The sequence below is a fragment of the Papio anubis genome, chromosome 7, assembly GCF_008728515.1.
Source record: "Papio anubis isolate 15944 chromosome 7, Panubis1.0, whole genome shotgun sequence".
Lineage (NCBI taxonomy): Eukaryota > Metazoa > Chordata > Mammalia > Primates > Cercopithecidae > Papio > Papio anubis.
The window spans coordinates 88,414,766-88,439,304 of record NC_044982.1 but is presented as its reverse complement, the minus strand read 5'-3'; the positions used below and the strand labels follow the sequence as shown (position 1 = coordinate 88,439,304).

At 38.9% G+C, this 24,539-nt stretch overlaps 1 protein-coding gene across 3 annotated transcripts in view; it reads right to left on the bottom strand.

The window, feature by feature from the left end:
• The window catches only part of CERS3 (ceramide synthase 3), a 125,233-nt gene that overhangs the window by 61,644 nt on the left and 39,050 nt on the right, over positions 1-24,539 (bottom strand). For all 3 annotated transcript variants that reach the window (XM_003901437.4, XM_009210997.4, XM_021940911.2), the window contains 7 exons: positions 24,246-24,360; positions 18,293-18,411; positions 12,432-12,489; positions 11,869-11,919; positions 8,043-8,135; positions 4,861-4,989; positions 1,313-1,419 (listed from right to left, as the gene is read on the bottom strand). In XM_003901437.4, the coding sequence (XP_003901486.1) occupies positions 1,313-1,419; positions 4,861-4,989; positions 8,043-8,135; positions 11,869-11,919; positions 12,432-12,489; positions 18,293-18,411; positions 24,246-24,360 (672 nt within the window). The remainder of the gene's footprint in view (positions 1-1,312; positions 1,420-4,860; positions 4,990-8,042; positions 8,136-11,868; positions 11,920-12,431; positions 12,490-18,292; positions 18,412-24,245; positions 24,361-24,539) is intronic.

The window sequence follows — 24,539 nt, the reverse complement described above, 5'->3', positions numbered from 1 at the left end:
AAAGTGATGGTAATGATTTATCAACCAAGGAACATATCTGAGACATTTATCTTAGATTTGAACCAGTTTAACTTCAAATTCTGAGATATTCATTAATAAGTTTAATTATAGCAGGTAGCATTTACTGATTCTTTACTGAGCACCAGACATTGTTCTAAACTATATAAACTAGGTAAGCCTCATGCCGACCCTTATTTCCATTTTACATATGAGAAAACTGAGGCACAGAGAGGTGGTCTAACCTGTTCAAGATCACAAAGGTCGTAAGTGTGGAGTCAGGATTTAAATCCAGGATGGACTCTTGTATGTAGCAACTTAACCACTATACTCTGTTGCTTCTCTCCAGAAAATGCCTAATACACATGGGTCTAAAGAATGCAGCTGGCTTCCAGGGGACGGCATTGACCTCTCTGGCTGGATTTCCCTGGGTGCTAGCCAAGAGTGCTGTCTATGTACTTAAGAATGAGGCCTGGAACTTAAGTCTCCATCCATTTCCCCTGGATCTAGGCTCTTCAATAGCACTAAGTCTTCTGTTTGGAGAATCCCAAGTTCCCAGACTAGCCCCAAATTATGGTCGGTTAAAAGCTGTTCCTTCCAAGCCGTCTAAGTCTTCCTTGCGTGTTACTCTGGTTTCTGTCAATCAACACATGGAACATTATGTTTCCCAAGGAAATGATTGCCACGGGAGATGCGATATATGCTTTTCATTGCCAGTCTGTGGCTAAACAAAATCAACAGACTGATCGAGAGCCAATCATATCGAAAGGATACTCAAACCATTATTAGAATCAGTGGTCATGGAGAACGAAATAAACAAGTATCAGTTTTCCTTATCTGGGAAGTGGAAGTGATAATACCTATCCTTATGAGTTATTGTGTAGACTAGAGCCAAGATATGGAAAGGACCTAATCCAGTGTCTGGCATTCAAGTAATGGCTGTAATTATTGTAACACAGAACATGCCTCTCTTTTAGAGAACTGGTAATTGGACAGTGACTTTTCATTGAGTGACTGGAAAAGCTGTTAATCACAAAGAAAGGTCTACATTCACAAAACAAGACAGAGTAAGAGCTGCTGCTTGCCCATCGGGTCACACATTTTCCATCTCCCATTACAATAAGCCTTTTCCACACTGTAAAGTGTTGTTTTAATTATTTATAAAAATGACTCCATCACATTCTTTTCTCCAACTGTGCTTGACACAAATAACTGGAGACCCATGTATGGAAAGGGCAACGCCCTGATGGTAATCATGTGCTGAGGCCACCTCTGCACACTGACCAAAGGCAGGGCACATCACCAGTCTACTCACCAGAAAGGAAAAATAATGAGACGACTGATGAAAAATATGGCGGAGAAGATGAAAAACAGGGTGTTACAGGTCTGTGTCCATCCAGCATAAGAAAACATCTTAGCAGACTGTGAACAAAGAAAGAAACTGCAGATAAAGTGACAGTAGCATACCTTTTTAAAGTTAAATTTATAAATGAAACGATATGAGGTCTGGGATTTGTTTCAAAACAATCTGGGTGGAAAGTAGGGGGTACAGGTGGGGCAATAAATTAAACAAGACTGGCCATATTGATAACTGGTAAAGCTGATGGGTCCATTATATGATTCCCTTTATCTTGTCATATGTTTGACATTTTCCATAATATAATTTTTAAAAAAATATATTAAAATACCTGTAATACTACTCGTGTCTTTCAAAAACACTTTAAGTTGGCATAATCAATTTTAGCATGCACTTCATGTGGGCATTTATTTAGTATCTCCATGTAACTGGGAGGAGAGCTGGACTGAAGAAAGGCTGGAACAGGTGGGAAATCCGGGACTGGGCTGGGAATGCTGCAATCAAGGAGGCTACTTCAAGGCAGATGAGGGAAGAGGCAAAGTTGGGAGGCAGCTCTCAGGGCCCTGAACTCGTTGAAATAAAGTTTCGAGCATTTGATCTTTCCTAATTCTTTCATGCTAGTCTATACTGCTCATATTATTTGTGTTGAATAGAAAGAGCTGCAGAAAGAGTTGGTGAGTGTGGAAGAAGACAGTTTATTGATAAGCGCTCCCTAGTGCATTATCCAGCAGTGTCCAAGGCTGAAGATGGAAGTTTCTGGTGGGAATAGGGAGTGGGAGTCTGGAAGCAGGAGGTGGGAGGAGTTGCTGGGGCACAGATCATTCTTCTAGGGAACGTGGCTTAGACTTGGGCAGTTTCAGAACCAACTTCACCCCAGAGGCTCAAGGTCCTTCCAGAGCAAGAGAGGCAACACATTTACATTCCAGGAAGGGTTCACATGGCATCTTTCATATTTTGCCAAACTACCAAGGGGTGAGAATATGCCCTGACTGTGGGGTTGGCAGAGGGCCCCCAGGGAACAGCTTCAGTTGCTGACATAGAGAGGCTGGTGTGCCTGGTGGGTGGGAGACGGGTGTGGGGAGAAAGGTCCAAATTCAGAGTGCCTGTAACAGAGTGGGAAGCTGGTGGAAGGGTCAGAGGCTTAACTGGACGGGAAGTGAGGGATGTGCACAGGCATGGGAAAGGATCCCTGTGAGTCCATTTGTGAGGGCAAAGTAGCACACTTTTGGGCAAAACACACACAGAACATATTCTGGATTGTGTAATGATGAAATGATAGACAGCAGCCCCTTTGCTTGCTAAGTATCAATCAGGATATTAGGTCCTGGATCCAAACTTGACCATGTGGAAACGTAGAGGATCAGGAAGATGCATGAAGGAGGCAAAAAAGGTCACTTACGAGTGAGAATGGTAGATGTGAAGGCTGTTTTTCCTCCAAAAGAAAGAGTTAAGAAATTACCCCAGTGTCTTGAGAAATATGAAAGATGAATAGGCACCATCTCAAGGAAGCCAGGGGCAAAAGTTCTGCTGTGTCTGGGTTCAGTTAGAACTCGATTGAGAAAACAAACCCTAAAACACACTATTCGAGTAAGCCGTGGGCTGTGCACCCTGGGAGAACATCACAAATAGGCCCCTGCCACCACTTAATATTTTGTCTACCACCAGCTGATGAGAGGTACCAGCCTTGCTCATTGAACCTCATGTCAGATCATGACTTGTGAATGAATCGAGAGTGATTCGCAATCATTAGCAACATGAAGCTATTCTTAAAGTTTGCCCATGAGGGAACCTCTAAGATTGGACAGTTCATTTTTCTTTCTCTTTTTCCTTTTTTTTTTTTAACCTAAGGACCTCAGAACGTTTTCAGATAATAATGAGCTAAACTTCATCACATACCCCAGGGAACAGATAAGACTTCTCATGTTACAGCTGGGGCTAGAAAACAAAACAATAAGTGATTTGTCCAAGTCACTTAGGGAATCATGTCACATCAATGTAAGGGTGGTGAGGGTGGCAGGGCAACCCCATGTTTATTCCCAGGGTGAACGTCTAACTCCCTTTAATAACACAATGAAGCTGTTTTTACACTGGACACACACCAAAGGCAATTGAATATGAGGGTTTAGAAGCAACAGAGTAGTAAAAAATTCTTAAGTCAGGGCCAATGTGGTCTTAATTTTCTGTCAGGATTACCGAGATACGATCAGAGAAGGAAGTAATTACATCAGCAAGGGCTGCATCCAGAGAGCACCATGGAGAAAAAATAGTATAGTCCTTCTCCTGCTAAGCCATTTGTTGCCCTAAAGCACATATAATAATCTTGACCTTTAGAATGGGATTTACATGTCTAATTATGATTACATACAGGGTAGAAAAAAATTCTGTACACAGGGGATATTTTAACAGTGGCCAGTTGCTTTGAAATGGCTGCAAATGACTTCTGGTGACTTCTACAACAGGGTGTGGTAAATTACATCCAGTCCATGGGCTAAAGCCGATCAGCTCTTAAGAATGGTTTTCACATTTTTAAAAAGGTATTAAAAAAGCAAAAAACAAAGAAGAATATGTAACAGAGATCATATGCGGCTCACAAAACTAAATTTACTATCTGGCCCTTTGCCAAGAAGTTTGCTAAACCCCAACCTAGAAGAATAAGATTCTACTAAATTTAATTTCTTCCATATCAACCTATATTCAATTGTTAGCCCTTCAAGAAGTAACCCCAAATGTGAAATGGTTAGCATCATTTCCCATGGATTCATTATAAATGAGTACATTTAAATAAATAACTCAGCAGTTCTGGGAACTGTTGCTCTAAATACAGCAGGAGATCTGGCAGAGAAGGGGACCGTTCCATCACTGACTGGGGTCAACAGGAATCAAAACAGAACAGAAACAGGTCCGGAAAACAATCCCAATGTGACTTTGTTTCTTCTATTTTGTGTGGGGTGAGATTAGGAAGGCTCTTGTTTTAATGTTGGCTCCTTCAGAAAACATCTTAAGCCCTCTTCCTCCCTTAGAAAATGCGGGCCTTAAAAAAAAATCATCTTACACTCCGTAAAGCAAGGGATTGGGCTGGGGGAGGGGAGGGGAGGGCAGCGTGAACATTCAATGGGTATTCAAGCATTGCCCTAAGTGAATAGATGGTGCCACCCAAATCTGGGAATCCTCAATGTCATAAATCCAAGTTTTCCTTTTAGAAGATTAGAGTTCATTCCTTCTTCAAATATCCCATCTTCCTCCCTGAGTGAGCATGTGCATGCAACTTTCAGGAGTGGAATCACACACATTGACATCTCTCTAGTACCATGGAGAAGGATTGAAAGTGAAAACCAAGAGGTTTCATTTCTGTAATCTTGGAGGATCTGGGAATCTAGAGATATTCTCAGACTTTGGGTGTTTTCCGGACAGAGAGCCCTGCTAAATCACTCACAATTACTTCTGTGAGCAGTTACAGAAACCCAGGATGTGGTATTGTCATTAGGTTTTTAATGGCAAACACTTACCTCCAGCCAAATGTCAGCCACATCATGTACAATCATCACGAGGGTCCCACTGCGAATATAATTAGCACACCAAGAGAAGCTCATCAGACTAATAGCAGCCAGGTGGTGGATGATATGAGCTAGAAAATCCTATAAGGTGAGGGAAAATGGAAACCATTAAGCAAATGCATTTATTTCCCAATCACTGGAAGAGATAATACTAATAATAATAATGAGATCAATAACTTACATCTGCACGTTTTGAAATTTATAAAATGCTTTTACTTTATTCTTAAACATAATCCTTGTGAGAGAGCTAAGACAAGTATTATTCTTGTTGATGGAAGTCAGTTAACTTTGAGATACCATCCCACACTGGATATATGTATACACACACACTGCCCCCCAACACACAATAAATGCATATACACACAAGCATATTCCTGTGTGCACCTAGTTATTGTTTATCCCCTGCCTATTCCCCAAAAAGAAAAAAAGATTGATATAATAAATCTACACAACCATTAAATAAGTCAGTGCATATGAAATAAGACAATCTAGCTTGAGGAAAGCTACTGTCACTAAGTATAATAAAGACTTAAAGGTTTTCTGCAAAGAAAATATACAAATGGCCAATTCACACGTGAAAGCATGCTCAGTCATTAGTCATCAGGAGAATACAAACCAAAACCACAATGAGATATACTTCACACCCACTAGGATGGCTGTAATAAAAAAGATGAACAATAACAAGTGTTGTCAAGGATGTGGAGAAACTGGAACTCTAATACAGTGCTGGTAGGAATGCAAAATAGTGTAGCTGCTTTGTTAAACAGACTGACAGTTTCTCAAAAGATTAGACATGGAATTACCATATGGCCCAGCAATTCCAGTCTTAGGTGGAATGAAAACATATGTTCATGCAAAAACTTGTGTATGAATATCCACAGCATTACTCATAATAGCCAAATGGAGGAAACAACCCAAATGTCCATCAACTGATAAGAGGATGAATAAAATGCATCCATCTGTACAATGGACTACTACTTAGCAATAAAAAGTAATGAGGTACTGATACATGCCATAACATGGATGAACCTGGAAAACATTACACTAAGTGAAACAAGGCAAACACAAAAGACAAGGTATTATATAATTCCATTTATATAAAATATCCAGAAGAAGCACATCTATAGAGACAAAGGAGATTTGTGGTTGCCAGGGGCTGGGGAGGTTGAGAGAAATGGGGAGTGACTGCTAAATGGTATAGGGTTTCTTCTTGGGATGATGCAAATGTTCTAAAATTGACTGTGATGATGATTGCATAACTCTGAATATATTTTAAAAACCACTGAACGTATACTTTAAATGGTTTAATTGTGTTATATGTGGATATCTCAATAAAGATGTTTAAAAAACTTAAAGATTTCAGCTTCCTCTTAGCCAAAGTAAATACAATACCAATAATAGCTGAATTTATTGAGCATTTGCTGTATAGCAGCAAGTGTCTTTTTTTTTTTTTTTTTTTTTTTTTGAGATGAAGTCTCGTTCTGTCACCAGACTGGAGTGCAGTGGTGCGATCTTGGCTCACTGCAACCTCCACCTCTCAGGTTCAAGCAATTCTCCTGCCTCAGCCTCCCGAGTAGCTGGGACTACAGGCATGTGCCACCACACCCAGCTAATTTTTGTATTTTCAGAAGAGATAGGATTTCACCATGTTGGCCAGGATGGTCTCAATCTCTTGACCTCATGATCCACCTACCTCAGCCTCCCAAAGTGCTGGGATCACAGGCGTGAGCCTCTGCACCCAGCCTCAGGAAGTATTTTATACAGATTAAACTGTTTAATTCCTACAACAACCAGAGGAGATAGGAACTATTTTTAGCTCCATTTTATAGATGAGGAAATCAAGTTTAGAGAGTTTAACCAACTAACTCAGATGTTGGTGCGTGGTGAAGCCAGGAATTCAAACCCAGGAGACCTGACTCCAGGGCCTGTGCTTTAGCCACCTCCCAATAGCTTTATGTTTCTGAAGATACATCTTTATAAGACACATAACATATATTTATATTTAATTTTTAAGAAGGTGTTCAATGCACATATAAATAATAAAAGGGAAGTCAACTACAGCAAAATCAAAGGTGGGTGAAATATGTGATCAACCTACCTGTATATAAAGACTTTCTAAAAAATGATTATTTTCAATTCTATCCCTTGAGAAAATGACTCAATCAATTAAATTTTGATGTATTCCTAGCCTAAAGTTAGTATAGTTAATCTACAGCTATTACTGAGTTATATGGAAATGGAGATTATTTCTATCGGATATTTTCACAGTACGTTCTTATACTTAGATTTCTCATGTCTTAAGACGTCTGGTTGACTGCAGTGTGTCCCTTATAATGTCCACCATCACTCAACACAAACATTTAATCAAGCTGAACTGGTTTATCCAATATTAAATGTCATTGTACTTATCATACAAATTCTGCTACAAACCAGCCTTTTAATTATGGTGTAGTTTATGAAGTATATGCCAAGAGAATTTATCATTTGATCGGAATTGCTTACATATATGACAAAATCTTATGAGTGCATTCAGGATTTAACATGGTTTGCTGGATTAGTAATTAGGAATCTGTAACAACCAAACCACTCCTAAAATACCTCACTTTGTGACCTCGGAAGTGGCATTTAGCATGCCTGTCACTGAGTTTCCCTGCAAATAAAGCAAAGCTAATAATGCCTGAAGCAAGATTTCCTCATAAATATATTTGATGAATTAAGGGGAAAATATTTTCAATGTCTTTGAAAACATCAAAAAGTTGTGTATAAGGTGGTTTTGCAATCAACTAAAAGATGTGGTTGCAGAATTAATACTAGTAACATATTTCTTCTTTGCACTGATGGACATTAAATTCCCAAACCAAAAGAAACAGATGCATAAAGGAGATTTTTTTTTCTTATTGAACAGAGGTGGAGCTTCAAAGTTAAAGTTTTTTTATAATGTTTCACAACAAATGTTTACCAAGGCACCAAAGCATGAGTATAATTAGCAATAGTCTATGTACTATAAAGCACACAAAAGCAATGAACTGGACCCAAATACACAGAAAAATATAACTTAAAGATTAGAATTTGGGGCAGGGAGATGGGAATTTTTGAAGAAACTGATGAAGAAGCTTTGTAAATAAGACACTTACCTTTCTCTTGACATCAAAGCCAAGTCTAAATAACAGAGACCAATAAAAACTCATTTCTAAAATGTAGTACCAGTACTGGGATAGCAGCAGGGGCTGAGAAAAAGAAGAGAATTCATTATTTTAAATGCCGTCATAGAAGCAACTCATTTTGATGCACTAACACCTACTTTTATACCTATTTATATCCCACCAGATTCCATAAAATAACATAGATTTATATTTCAATTTATATTTCAACAAAGGAATTAAAGATAATATTTCAAGGCATTTTATTTCTAAAAGGGTAGATGAGTATTCCAAAACCAAGTTGAATGTTTTGTTTACAAAATTAAATACAACTGCCGCAGGTGTAAGTGCCTTCAGTTTATTCAGAGTTAAGTTTAAATTTTTTAAAAAATTAAACATCTTTACTTAGGAACAATGGGAAATCTTTTCTGCTGGTCCCATAATTTACTTTGATTAATGTTTCTTGAATATTACTCAAAATCTGATGTCTTAATCTCTTTTCTGGTGACAGGCTGGTGGTTAGAATTAGCCCATTCTAAAATGGGACAGTAATAAAATATGCATAATTGTTTAAGAACTCTAAAAACATCTTCTGAATAAAATAATAAACTTTTGATAGCTAGAATTTTCTTAACAATTTTATAATGGGAGTGGTGGTGTTTATTTTAGCTAAGTTGAGACATTATATGACTTGGTGTACCCAGTGAATGTTGCCTTCTGATATCTAAGCCCTTGTGCAGTCTCCTCCAACACTGACTATGGACTTGATCCCAGTCTTTGGCCAAGGAGACATAAGCAAATGTGATGCATGCAGAGACTTTATAAGTACCACATAAGAAAGCTGAGTCATCCTGCTGAAGGGGCCACAAAGAAGAGAATCAAGGTGCTGACTGCCAACGCTATGAATGACGTCACCATAGACTCGAGCCATTCCCTAGCCAGCCTCCCAATTGTCTGAAAATGCATGAATAAACTCAGTTGAAACCACATGGAGTAGAAACACTGCCTAGCTGAGCCTAGCCTAAATTGACAACCAAATCAAGAGAAAATAAATGGTTGTTGTTTGAAGGCACTAAGTTTTGGAGATGGTTTGTTATGTACCAACAGATAACTGATACACCTGAGAAGATATGAATAAGTTGGAGACAGAAGGTGATAGGCCTGGGGTTTGGTCTAGATAATTCTTGGGTCCCTTATTGTCTAATTTTATTTAATTCTTTAAAGCTGAGCCTAACATATAACTAATTTTTTTGGTCAACTCATCATCCCTGATAAGGCCATAAAAGAATGAGACAGAGTTTCTGCTTTCTTCTATGACAGGACTGTGTGAGACTAATCCTCCTATTAAGAACAAGTTAAAAATCTGAATAAAAGACAAGAAAGAATATCTGTTTGAAGACACCAGAGAGCAAGTAGGGCATCGAGAACCTGTGGAGTCAAGATCCTAAAGAGAAGAAAAATGCACTAGAGTGAACCCTTTATTTCAAGTGAACCCTATTTCTCAAGCAGCACTCTAGGCCCTAAGAATAAATTCAAAGAAGACCATCTTATACATATCATAAATTCTGCATATGCCAATTTATAAGCAGTATGGAGCCGAGAGACTAAGAAACAGCAGAAGTTAAGCAGTAGTGGCTATAATATCAGAGTACTAGGAAGCAAACTGGTGTTCAGGTTGACTAAGGAAAAGGAGTCATGGTAAGCACTGTTATCTTTTATTTGAAATCACTGAAGAAGAATATCCTAGAATATGGGTAAGCTGGGAATAGACTTGCCTTCACAAAGACTGAAGTCTACCTTGAATCAGCTCAATCAAGGATTAAGGGTGATCTGCCCCTATTCTAACACCTAACAGAAGTGAAAGTAAGTCCTCTGTAAAGGAATATAATATCACCCTGACCATCTATACTTTTTTTGTATACAATGCCTGTCATTTAATCAAAAGCTATCAAGCTAAGGAGACAGCAGCAAGAGAGAAAACAGATCCACAGGTGGTCAAGAGATGAGACTTATCAGACTCTGACTTTAAAATAACTTCAAAAATTGCTTAAAAGAGAAAATTTCAGTAGAGAACTGGGATCCACTAAAAAATAAAATAAAAATTTGAGAACCAAAAAATACAATAACTGAAATTAAGAACTCAAAAGATGTGTTTAATAGTAGATTAGACATGGCTTAAGAAAAGCACCAGTGAACTGGACAACAGGGAAAGTAGAAAATATCCAGAATAGTGAAGTGTCTGACATTTTACCCCAGTTGCAAACTAACAAGTTAGTTTGCCACAAGTTCCATGAATGCTGGTAGAAGATAGTAGACACTTGGTAGACAGCAGGTAGTTTATGACTCACAATAATAGCAGTAGCCAGAGTATCAGTATTTGGGCCAATCCTTCCATCCCCAATCCCCATAAGGCTAAAGGTCAGATGATAACTGCACACATCGTGGATTGTGTTACAAGAGAGGAACCCTGAGCTAGAGAACCTGACCTTTTATAATAGACAATAACTTGCCTACTCTTTACTCCAGAGGGAGATATTATCTCTATCTCCTGTGGCTGTTTGCTATACAAACTTCCTTGAAAAGATCATCTAAAACAAAAAGCAGTCAGTGCTTGAATTCACAGGACATGCAAGAGACTTGTGTAGAATTGTCTCTCAACAGACTGAAGCACAGAGAGGCAAGAGAACGGAGAATATTTTTTAAAGCAAAAGAGACATCTGGGGCCTAGTATAAAGGTCTAGCATATTAGCACATTTATAACTGGAATTTCAGAGGAGTCTGGAGAGAGAATGGAACAGAAGTAATGGCTAAGAATTTTCCAAAACTGACTGAAGACATCAAGTCACAGATTCAACATGTTCTACAGACATCAGGCAGGATAATTTCAAAGATAAGCACATTTATGTATATCACAATAAAACTGAAAGACAAGACAAAATATTAAAATTGACCAAAAAGAGAAAAAAGATACTATATTCAGAGAAGCAAAACTAAAAGTGACAGCTGAATTCTTATAGAACTGAAGAGATCTAGAAGACAATGAAATAAGATCATTAAAAGTGAAGGAAAATAACTGCTAATCCAGAATTCTATACTCAGCAAAAATATCCTTTTAAAAATCAAAGGCAATATAACATTTTTCTGACAAACAAAATCTGGCATATCCACCATTAAAAAAAAAATAGCAAAGGTACTCCTTCAGCCAGGAGGATAATAATCCCAGATGGAAACATGGAAATACAGGAAGCAAGGAATAGCACAAAAAGGGTAACTTGACAGATCTACAAAACAATAATAGCAATGACTTGTAAGGTTTTAAATATTTGAAGGAGGAGGGTATATGGTATATTCTAATTACCTTTCAGTAAGTGGAAAGAGGTAAGAACACCGATTTGCATCAGACTGTAATAAGTCAAGGACATATACAGTAATGTCTGAGATAATTACTAGAAGAACAAAAGCATGTGTAACTGAAAAGTCAATATAAGGGATGAAAAAGAACAGTATTTTTTTAATTACTTGACTGTCCCATAGAAAAGCAAGAAGGGAATACAAAAAAAAATGCATCAGATGGTACAAGTAAAAAATAAATAGTAAGACACTAGATTTAAACCCAAATATGTAATTACATTAACTGTAAACAAACTAAAGGAATGAGACAAATGAGGGTCAATAAGGATGAGGAAGCTCAAGTAGAAAAAGTGCCAGGGATGACATAGTAGTGAACAAAGAGTAGCAGGGGACCAAGACCTAACTAAGGAGATAATTTGAGGGACCTCGGTGTTGAATTAAGGGGAGGAATACGTTAGAAGGGACTTACCTGTTTGGGATAGCCATTCCAAACCTCCCATAGGTCATACAGCCAAGGTTTCTGAAAGAAGAAGAAGAAAAAAAGAACCAACAGATGAGAAATAAATTTGTCGGTGTCAAAGGCCAATTTTGGCAGAAAACCTAAGCTCTTCCTTATGTCATTTATAGCAGGCAAAGATGCACAGGAAATCGCCCTTTGCCATATTCTTTTGCTTCTATTGCATGCATTTCTCCCTCTGTAGAGTATTTCTTACATATTCCTATACAACACCTCTGTGAAATTCACTACTAGTGAATCTAAGATAAGTAAATAGTGCTGTCTCATAGAGGAAATTGTTTCAAACAAGTAACTCTATGAACCAAATTATTTCTAAACCAATTATGTTATTGCTTCTGTAGCAATAAAAAAAACTTGAGATATCTGTAGCAATATTTGAGACAAATCTTGAATCTTGAGAGAAATTGCTAAAACTGGTTATCTTATTGAAAGTACTATACCCTAAAGGAATTCACAGACAAGAATTTCAAAAATTAAAGACAAATTCCAATCAAAAATATAAAAAGATAACTTACATCATAAAGAAATGCAACTCCAGCAACAGTGATCACTAAGTAAAATGCAAATCTCCAGCTGCCAAAAGAAAGAAAAATCTTTACTCCCTTGTAAAGGTAACTGAGATTTGAGGAGAAAATGATTAGGTATGGCAGAGTTTACAAAGAACACACATTCTGGAGTCAGACAAATCAAAGTTTCTATCCTGGCTCTGCCCTACTTATTAGATGGCTACAACCTTAGGTAAATCATTTAACCTCAGAAAGCCTGACTTTCTTATCTGTAAAATGAAAATGACAACACTACCTCAAAATGTGAAAAGAACTGAAAATCTGTGATAACAGGTCTAGCATAAAGTAAGCAACAATAAATGGTAGCCATTATTCTTATTATAATGGCTAGCCCTGTTCCAGGCACACAATAAACAGTGGATTTATATTAGTATTATCAAGAAGGAACCTAATTAGTTTAATTATTTCTCTTATCACCATTTAATTCCCAGTTAAAAGTTTTTATGTTGCCAGACTTTACTCTTTTCTCCTAAAAGCAGGATTTTGAAAGAAAAGATTTTCCTCATGTATGGAGAAAGACCTGTAGACTAAGAGACTGGAAAGACACATCAAACAATTGTAATGAATGGATCTTATTGAGATCCTGATTCAAATCAAGAAACTGTAAAGAAAATTATGAGACAATCAGGGAAATCTAAACACTGAATATTTGCTATCATTAAATAAAAATCTTTTATTAAATAAAAAATCATAGGATACTGATATTGCAATTATGCTGAAAATAAAGAGTTCTTATCTTTTCGAGATACATGCTAAAATACTTACAAATGAAGTAACAGTGTCTGATATTTGCTTCCACACCTATCTGCGGTGGGGGAGAGGTGTAGTGGGGATAGAGAGGACATAGGATTGGCCTTGAGTTGATCAACTAAAGCTGGTGATGAGTAATAACACACTTAATTCATAATGCAGTCTTTCTACCTTAATATATGCTTGCAATGTTCCAAATAAAAAGTTTTCTTAAATTATGTCTATTTTATCTAATGATTGCTGCAGAAATAATAATATTAAAATAATATGTTTTCTTATCTTTGTGTAAGTGCTTTCCTTGACACACCTGTAAGATAGGTAGGACATAGAAACATAGATATATACCCATTTTGTAAATGTAAAATCAGACTCAGAAAAATGAGGCCATCTCCCCAGCTCATGTAGCTAACAAGGAGGAAAGCTGCAACTTGAAGTGCAGGTCTTTGGACTCTGCACCAAGGAGTGTTTCCTAAACCTTATCATTTCCCCGAAGCTAGACGGCAGTCTTTCTTCATGGCTTGTTTTGATAGGAGAAAAAAGTAGGGTTCAATACTCAAAAAGTTGAACCATAGAAATATCTAAAAGACATTTACAAAATGAAAGTTGAGACTTTACCGCACTCATTTTATTTGCTGAGAACATTTCCTTGGCTCCCTGGATTATCTTGTCCAAACAAAACCTACAAAATATAGGAGACGATAAGGCCAGCCAACCCACAAATGAGGCCAAAAGTGTGGGTGCTCTCCTTGTGTTTATTTCCCAAGCATTTATTGATTTCTCAACTCCGTCAGCCATGGGGCTAAGCACACATGTGCTATCACATTATTTTTTTATAAGAGTATGAAGCCGATGCTATAATTAGCCCCTTCCTACAGACTGCTGCTAACAGTCAGTTTCCTAAAGGAAATCGAACCTAAGAGAGATCACAAAACTTGCCCGAGTTTGGGGAGTAATACTCAGATCCACGAGTACAGCCAAGTCTCACATGTTTCTGGACATATCCTACTCAGAGAAGCCCTAAACCAGGGATTCTCAAAGTGTGTGCCAGGGAACCCTGAAGTCAGAATATTTTCATAATAATACTAATACAGTATTTGCTTTTCTTCTTCTCATTCTCTCACAAGCGAGGTCATGTGACATGTGATCACAGTACTGCTCTGAATGAAATTGCACTGATGAAATGTGTACTTGTGTAGTCTCCTGTTTTATAAATACCTCAGTTTTAACTTCAAATACAGTAAATATCAATAGGTATAAGACACACAAATGTTCTTTGGGATTTTCAAGAGTTTTTAAGAGACCAAGGGGTCCTGACACCAAAAAGTTTGAGAATTGCTGCACTTCACTGAAAAGATGAATGATAATGTCCTTTGTCAATGTCATTTCACTAGTTTTAAATGAACCTAAGAGAGTAAAACTTTTATTTTTTTCCAGGAAAGAATGAGATAAACATAAACATGGGAGGGGAGAAAACCCACTGAAAAACTATTCAGAAACAAATTGGTTGCGCAACGATGGTGACAGTGAAAGGAGAGACTGCATGGTGCAACCAGGGTGGAATGGGCAGAGTGGTGAGAGGCACTATTGGGGCCAGACGGGAGGCCCGCGGTGGGGATGCTGCATAGAGTGGACTGTGGACTGGACGGGTCAGATGAGGGTGAGGGCGCATCCGCCCAGCCAGGGAGAGCCCTTTCACCCACACTGAGGAGTTCTCCTACCTGGATACCTAAGAACTTGAAGGTCCTTCTTATTGCTAGGTGGAAATGTGTATTTTAAAATGAAAAAGTGGTCAGCTAATGTGAAATTTGATTTTTTTTTTTTTTTAAAAAAGGACCCATTATGTATTAAAATCCTGAATGCTGTGGAATAGGGCACAAGGGTCACCATGGAAGAAAGTAACCAAGGAATCAATACACTGAACTCATGGTGTCTGGGGGCTCATCCATCTGGACGTTACAGAGGAATTTTTGCCTGTTGGAAAGTAATCTTAGGAGCTGGTGTTAAGGAATAAATGCCCGGAGATTTTCAAAAGTCTTGAGTTTAGGTACCTCATGCTATGACTTCTGTAGCACATCCCACAGCTGATTTTTAAAAAGCAGAGTCCCTGTACAATTAAACAGCGTGGCACTAGGTTTAGTCTGTTTATCTAGTCCATAAAAACTTTTAACTTAGAATAAACATATGACATTGCTAAATAATAAGATAAAGCTTAAATTTTATTCATGGGCCCACTTACTGTGTCCTGAATATATTGCATTATTTCCTGCTTTGTGTCTTTGCCTTACTTGAAAATACTGCCTCAAACCCTGCTTTCTTTTCTTATGGCAATCTGACCCATTCTTCAAGGTCCAACCTATGTCTTCCCTTCTCTAGAAAGCCTTTCTTTAACTTCTCCAGCCATGCTGATGCCATCACCTCTAAATTCCCACAACACATCTAAACATGATGTTGTATCTGCCGGTGTACACTCCCATGTGCCACTGGGGTGGCGTGACAATAGATGTTATGGTTTTGTGTGTGATAATCTGGCCTCCCTAATTCGCTGTTTAAGGCCAGAAACCATGACTCACACGTTACTCCTCTCTTAAAATCTAGAACGCCACAAAATCTAGGACAGTGCTATGCACAGAAAATATACTAACCTTTATCTCTGCACTGCCTGACTGACTGATAAGGGTAACTCAAAATTCCCTTCTCCAGCCTGAACTCTGGAAGAATTTTAGTGGGCTTACTGACATGGCCAGATACCCACATATTACTCAATTTAATGATCCTCTGCTTGCTGGGAGGTAAGCATTAGGTGTCAGGGGCAGTATGATGGAACAAGAAATAGTTATCAGAATAGGAGTCAGAAGATCTGAATGCAACAGCCATTGAAACACCTAAGAGACCCTTAAACTAGATGGATGTGCAGTTTCTCATTGAAACAGGGTGGCCCCACCTTCCCCGACTGTGTCATATCATTGGCAGAAGGATCAAACAATTATTACTATTATTAGTAGTATTATTCTGAGATGGAGTCTCGCTCTGTCGCCCAGGCTGGAGTGCAATGGTGTGATCTTGGCTCACTGCAAGCTCCGCCTCCCGGGTTCACGCCATTCTCTTGCCTCAGCATCCTCCCGAGTAGCTGGGACTACAGGCGCCTGCCACCATGCCCAGCTAATTTTTTGTGTTTTTAGTAGAGATGGGGTTTCACCGTGGTCTCAATCTCCTGACCTTGTGATCCGCCTGCCTTGGCCTCCCAAAGTGCTGGGATTACAGGCATAAGCCACCGCGCCTGGATGGATCAAACAATTATAACCTGTAAGGCACCATAATGTATTTTTAAAAATGCCAGAGAATTTTATTAAAATATGATTCAGCTCAGAGGTGGAGAATTAGTCCCTGTTTGGGGTCTTTATTTAAGAATCATCTGTTAGCAAGAATGAATGATTGAGAGCAAGAAAAAGGATGATATAATGTAAGATCAGCTCCATTTTGTACTGTTTTGTGCTGATGGTTAGAGAGGTATACTTCTGCCAAGCTGACCTCAGCAGCAACTATATATTATATTTACCAAACTTTCAAGACCTAAAAACCAGACAGATGCTGGTTAGAAAACAAACAAGGTCATACACCACAAGCTGCTATGAGAAAGGCAATGGAAGCCTATGGTGAGAAGTGTTTGGAGACATCCTGAAGAGTGGGTCTATCTCTTTAAACATCACCCAGTTTCACAACTGGATTATATGATACGGTGGCGGGGCGCGGTGGCTCACGCCTGTAATCCCAGCACTTTGGGAGGCAAAGGCGGGTGGATCACGAGGTCAGGAGATCGAGACCATCCTGGCTAACATTGTGAAACCCTGTCTCTACTAAAAATACAAAAAATTAGCCGGGCGTGATGGTGGGCGCCTGTAGTCCCAGCTACTCGGGAGGCTGAGGCAGGAGAATGGCGTGAACCCGGGAGGTGTAGCTTGCAGTGAGCCAAGATTGCGCCACTGCACTCCAGTCTGGGAGACACAGCAAGACTCTGTCTCAAAAAAAAAAAAAAGAAAAAAAGAAAAAGAAAAAGAAAGGAAGTTATTAAAGTTTAGCCTTCTACAGCCTCTGCTTATTCAGGAGTCTTACATCAGCTCCCTTACTCATTTCACCTTTAAAACAAAAATATCTCGTGGAAGTCACTGGGCAATGTGAGGGAAGGCCTTAAGAATCAGGCAGGAAGATGGAACACTGCTAGTGCATAGAATGTGCCATTGAACACAGCCCAACTCATATACATTCATCTGGATAGAAAGAAGGGGAAACAAAGTGAGAGCAATGACCTGGTTCACCATTTTTTGCACAAGTGTCAGTTTCTGCCACAAGAGAGTGACCTAAAGTACTATGATATCCTATAGGAGGGGGGGAAAAAAAAAAAGCAGAACTCAAATGAAACTAAAAACAAATCCAGTGCAGTCTCCCTGCCCTCAGAATGGACTCCAAGTAGCCAGCTCTGGTAAGACCCCACTTGATGCCCCAGCCCACCCTGATCCTCCTGCCAAGCCTCCTGAGAAACCAAGAGGATGAGCTGTGCACCCCACTGGAGGACTGAGGTCATGAGCCACGCCACACAGAGAGGCCTTCTCAGTGTTCTAAGAGGGAACACACATCCTCACAGACATTCTCTGCTCTTACAATTATGATGGTTGGACCCAGGTGACAAAGTCTGGTGACCTAGGGCCAACCCTGACCCTAAGAAAAGAGAAACACCAGTTAAGACATTTTTATGATTTTTTCTGTGCTTCAGGCCGAGTACATAACGTCTCCTGTTCATCTTAGAGAGTTCATAGTGTGGGAGTCTGTCTGAACCTATTCTGGTTCGGGGGGCTGGATAAATAGAATTCAGAGCTTACTCGATTTATAAAGGAGTGTAGGAAGCAGGGAAGGGAAATGTGTGAGGAGCCTAAAACACCACAACGGTGGGTGACAGAGATGGGTCTGAACCCTCCCTCTGCTGCCCTGGCAGTATTCTCTCTGCAAGGACCACTCTGCTCCAGATAGGACGGCAGCATTCCTAAAGCTTAGTCCGTCCTCCTTACCAAGCTTCCTGGAATTTCTTCATCCTGGAAGGCCTCTCTTGATTCCGCCGACTCCTAAACCATCTTTCCACCTGGCGCTCCGTCAAGTTACACTTCTTTGCCAGTCCATAAATATCAGTCTGAAAAGGGATGAAACGAATAAATGAGTGATAAAGAACAGAGTCAGACTGGCAGGCAGACAAGAGACAGGGAGATTGAGTTACAAGAGCTTCAGTACTGGGGATGAGAAAAATTCTGTCATGAGACCTGGAGCCAGGGAACTTACCTCTTTTGCTTATGGAATCACACACACACAACACACCCCAAAAAACAAAATGTTACTATCCTAGCTCTCTAAGTTACTAAGAAAGATCAATTCTCCATAAGTTGGCAGCAACCCATGCGTTCAAGTTGCATGTGTGAGCTCACTTGTCCAGCTAAAATGTGCTTAGGACTTCCTAGGCGCCAGGTAGAGCAGTATAGTTTAAATCAAATCCAATAAAAACCAATCTCCTCGTTTTTCCTATGAGGAACTGAAACCCCAAGAAGTTTAATGACTTGTCCAAAAACCTAAAATTAGTAGCAAAGTGTGGACAAGAACTTAGGCTAGTGCATTTTGTTATTTCACATGATCTTTCTGACAGCTCCCGAAGATAATGCAGGAAAAACTCAAACAGGTGTCAGCCATCTACTTTTACATTTAATTATATAGAGAGCCTATTTCAAAATAATCCAAAATAATTTCAAGAACAAAAATAACAATTGCAAAATATGATGATGATGATGATGATGATGATGATGATTGCTTCTCTTTTGGGAAGTAGAAGTTGTAGGCTATGATTTAAAATTGGAAACAATATGAATGATAGATTCTCTCAAAGGTTAACAATTCAAAGATCTACCCAAGCCAGACAAGAAACATAAATGACCAAATGGACCAGGTCTGTTTCACAGTGGGATTTTATTGTGTTTTTTTTGTTTTTTTGTTTTTTTTTTTTGAGACGGAGTCTCGCTCTGTCGCCCAGGCTGGAGTACAGTGGCCAGATCTCCGCTCACTGCAAGCTCCGCCTCCCGGGTTCACGCAATTCTCCTGCCTCAGCCTCCCAAGCAGCTGGGACTACAGGCGCTCGCCACCTCGCCCAGCTTATTTTTTTGTATTTTTAGTAGAGACAGGGTTTCACCGTGTTAGCCAGGATGGTCTCGATCTCCTGACCTCGTGATCCGCCCGTCTCGGCCTCCCAAAGTGCTGGGATTACAGGCTTGAGCCACCGCGCCTGGCCCACAGTGGGATTTTAACATAGGAATGTTTTGTACTTTAAACCTATGGTAAACTTCTGCACATCCACAAAGAAATATGCTCATGAAAAATGCCAGCCCTCTTGACTTTTTATTTCCTGAGTAAATATAAGAAATATTTCTGGCCTGGCATGGTGGCTCATGCCAATAATCCCAGCATTTTGGGAGGCCGAGACAGGCGGATCACCTGAGGTCAGTAGTTTGAGACCCGCCTGGCCAATATGGTGAAACTCCATCTCTACTAAAAATACAAAACTTAGCCGGGCGTGATGGTGGGCTCCTGTAATCCCAGCTACTCAGGAGGCTGAGGGAGGAGAATTGCTGGAAACTTGGGGGCAGAGGTTGTAGTGAACCGAGATCGTGGCGCTGTACTCCAGCCTGGGTGACAGAGCAGGACTCCATCTCAAAATAAATAAATAAATAAATAAAATAAACATTTACATTTCCTCTTAATTCTATTTTGTGAAAAATAAAACGTCATAAAACTGACCCTCAGCTTCAATCTGAGGAAAGAAGTGGGAGCTGTATGGATACAGCAGGCAGAAAAGCACATATCATGTTCCAAAAGGCCAGGTATGACCGAGATCTGGCTGACACTTCCAGAGAAAATGTGCAGACCCAGGATTTTGATGGGAAATCACTAGGTTTTAAAAAATGTTAACCAATCCCTCAAGGTAAATTTAAACCAATTATGGATGAATATCGTGAGGGCCAAATAAAGCCTGCCTGTGGGCCAGATGGCTGAATACCCAAAAGTCGTGACCAGCCGGATAGCTTCTGCTAGATTATCTCATATGTTCCCTCGCAGGAAGGAAAGAACACTGCAGTGTCAAAGCAATTGGATATGGTAGGAAGGGTAGGAAGCTGAAAACAGAAGATCCAGTTCTGCTACCTCCTAGCTATGTAGGCATAAGCACCGCACTTTGACCGCCATGGAAAATGGGATATTAAGAGAATGTTTGCTACCCATCTCAGAGGGATGATTTGAGGACCAAGGGACTGGAATATGCTAATGAAACTATTAAGTGCTGTGCCAATGCTAGAGATTTTTATAAACAAACACAGAAAGGAAACCATGGACTACGAAAGTATTCCTTTACTTTTAACACAATTTACAAACATGAACAGACCCCCCAAAATGGAGAACACAATTCAAATTCTGTTGGTTGGCGCACAACAGGACATATTTGGGCATGCTGCTGCACTATACTCTGTGTGCTCAGATGGAAGGGGCTCTGGGCCTAGCTTTACTATTTGAAGTGTTTTAGTCATTCATTCCTTTGAAAGGATTTAAAGAGTCTCTATGCACTGGTGCCAGGCACCACCTATGCATGGGAGATTCAGTAGTGAGCAATGCAAACTAAAGTCCTTGTCTTTATTCTGGAATGTTCTCAGATCTTAGAATAATCTAATTTTATTATCCCATGACTTCTACAAATAATTGCCTAATGAATTATTAATAAACATATATAGAAGACAGTAACTGTTTATGATGTGAAGTTTTTTTTCTATTTTGGAGTACAGAAGAATCTAGTTGAAAGACAGTCTTGTCAATACTGCCCTCATGCACTATGATATTATTGAGAGAGAAAACTCCTTACAAGCAAAAGTCTCTAAAAGTGTTTTGTTGAATTAATGTGTGAAACATGAAGCATTTATTGACCATCTGTAATGATCAGAAAATAGTGCAAGATGTCATGGGAACAAAAACAAGCATGATTAAGAAACAAAGTGACAACTCCCTTGAGTTAAGAGGACATGTTTAAACAGGCTCCTTTGGAAGTCAGTGCATGATAGGCACAAAGTTAATGATACAAATAATAATAGCTGATCTTTACTGAGCATCTATTGTGTTCCAGGTGCTATTCTGAGCACTTTATATGTATTAACTCAATTTGATCCTCACAAGAAAGAGCCCTATGAGATAAGCAATATAATTATGCTCAGTTCACAGAGGAGGAACTGAGGCACAGGAAGTTTAATCTGTCCATTTCCACACAGAAAGCCTGTGACAGAGCCAAGCTCTAAACCCACATGGTCTGTCCTCACAATTTGTATTTTAGCCTCTATACTACCTATTGCCATGAACATTCAGAAGTGGGTTAGAACATACAGGAAAGGCCTCTCGCAGGCACAGCCTCAAGGAGAGGTCGAATGGCCTAAAGGAGAAGTGCTGAATGGGGCCAAGAGACCTGGCCTCTGGACTGAAAACGGAATCCTCTGTGCCAGTGGAGGAGTCACCCTACCTCTTTGGCTCTCACATGTCTCACCTGTACAATCAATTGCACTAGAAGAGGTTTTTGCTCTAAAAGTGTTTGAATCTATGAATGACTCAAGTTAGCACACTGGAATACCTTTATTGATTATAGTAACTGGCTTGAGGTCAGTCTAACAGTGCCATGTTTCCTTTAGATCTCTTCCAGAACTTGTTTGTTCTGCATCAGCATATATATATATCTATATGTATATATAGTGTATATATAGTATATATACACACATATAGTATATATATGTATACTACATATATACACTATATATACATACCTCCCACATTAACCTGGCCAGTGTCATACTATATATATACACTATATATATAGTATGCATATGTATATATAGTGTATATATATATAGTATGACACTGGCCAGGTTAATGTGGGAGATATGGTAAGATGAGTAAGGTATGGTAAGCTGGAGTGCGGTGGCGTGATCTCGGCTCACTGCAACCTCTGACTCCCTGGTTCAAGCTATTGTTCTGCCTCAGCCTCCCAAGTAGCTGGGATTACAAGTACTCACAACCACGCCCAGATGATTTTTGTATTTTTAGTAGAGACAGGGTTTCACCATGTTGGCCAGTATCTTGATCTCCTGACCTCATGATCCGCCCACCTCGGCCTCCCAAAGTGCTGGGATTATAGGCGTGAGTCACTGTACCTGGTCACTTTTTTTTTCCTCTTACTTGATGCAAATGTCAAAATTCTGTCTGTATTAAACTATACTGTAATGTCAGTTGAGTTAGAATAATTACTATAAACACAGAGCCAGCCTTTAAAACATATTTTTAACATTCCAGTTACAGATAAAGAACTCACTGGAGCATGGTGGAAAGGTTACTAGACTGGAAGTATGGGCCAGGTTCTAGCTTTTGATTCAGCCACTCATTAGCTTCATGACCACTCATTTCCCTTTGGCTGGGCCTTAAGTTTCCTCATCTCAATCATGAAAAAGAAAGACCACCACCCTATAAACCTTTTCAGCTATCTTTAGTTTTCCTTTGTCATATGGCCATTTTTTCTCCATAGCAGAGAAGCTTGGTAAGGACCAAATTTTCTAGATAATTTTAAATATCCTGAAAAGCTGACTAGAAGCTCTTAGCAATAGCAAATACAGCAACTAATTGGCATTATAGCACTGTTCTTCCCATTTTATACAAAGTATTACTAAAGCTAGTTGTTCCCAAACAAAGAAGGATAATAAGGGTTCCAGAAAGAGCCCTATTTTTTTTTAACACAGCTAAATAACTTCCCATTTGAAACATATAAAGGGATGCTTAGGTATTATTATCACCAGTAGTAACAAAGGGATTTAGATGAATGATGTCAGTCATTTAAAGCACATGGGAATAAAAAATATATAAAGATGGCTTGTCAGACTATCCCTAGGTTACAAAAGCAGTCAAATACAGGAGCTGAGGGCAGAACAAGTTAGAGCCAGCTCTCACTTGCTATGAGCAATTCTGGACACTATATCTCATGCGAGGTGGTCAAACCTCAAAGTGCTTTCATGTGCAGAGAAACCACAAGAACAAATTAGAGCAATTGTCATAGTAGAGGCAACTTAATTCAGCAAATAAAGTTCAGGACCCTCAAAAATCTATTTATCCTAGAACTGTGTTAGTATATGTACTTGATTTTTTAAATTACTGGGGATCGCTGTTTGTATTCATCATAGAGGTTGTATCACTTTTGGAGAAGTTTTGTTTCATCTCTCATTTTAACGATGGAAATATAATAAAACTGGAGTGAACACGAGACTTACTTGGACATTTTTTTTTAACTATTAAAAACTTTTTCTTTTTTCTTTTTCTTCATGTATTTAAGTATGCAGTGTACTACAACATAAATGAAGGAAACTTTATATTGTGAAGAGAACTGTGACTTTCTCAGAAATTCTCTCTGGAGAGTAGTCAGGAGCACAGCATATTTCTGAGCATGTTGAGGCTTTGAGTAAAATAACAGTCCTACTCATGAAAGCGACCCCAATGAGGATTTTCATAATGTGTGTAATGTATTTTGATGATGCCACAGTCATCAAAAGTGTCAGATATGGGCTTCTCTGCCCAAGCAATTTTCTTTCTTCATCTGTATACTTTGTATATATTCTACCATTAAAAATTAAATTTTGACCTTTATGCCCAAATTATGGCACTGATCATTAGTGCTCAACACGATAGTTAAATATAATAGTTCAACTGTTAACATTGTTATTTTATATTAGCATATGTATCATACTTGGGATGTTCTAAACCTGTCAACAGAACAAAGAAATAATAAATCCAAATTAATCCAAATCATTTGCTGGTCAACTGGAATAGATTTTTGCACACACAAGGTAAGCTATAGATAACTGAACCATTAAGAAAGAAGATTTTTAAATTGAAAAGCAAAGAATTTGTACTTACTTGCATTGGTTGCCTTGTGGAATGTTTGAAAAAATTCTCTAAGACAGTATTTGGTGTAACCTTTCGAACTGTCTCTTTAATGCCAAACGATTTTGCTAGAGGTGAAGCAACAAATCTACAAAAATATGAAAAGAAAGAAGTTCAAAATCTAAGAATAAATCCACAATGACACCAGAAAATTAAAGCTATAACTTTAGGTTTCTTTTTTTTTTTTTTTGAACAAGTAAAGGAAAGAACTTTATTTATTTATTTATTTATTTTAATTTATTTATTATTATTATACTTTAAGTTGTA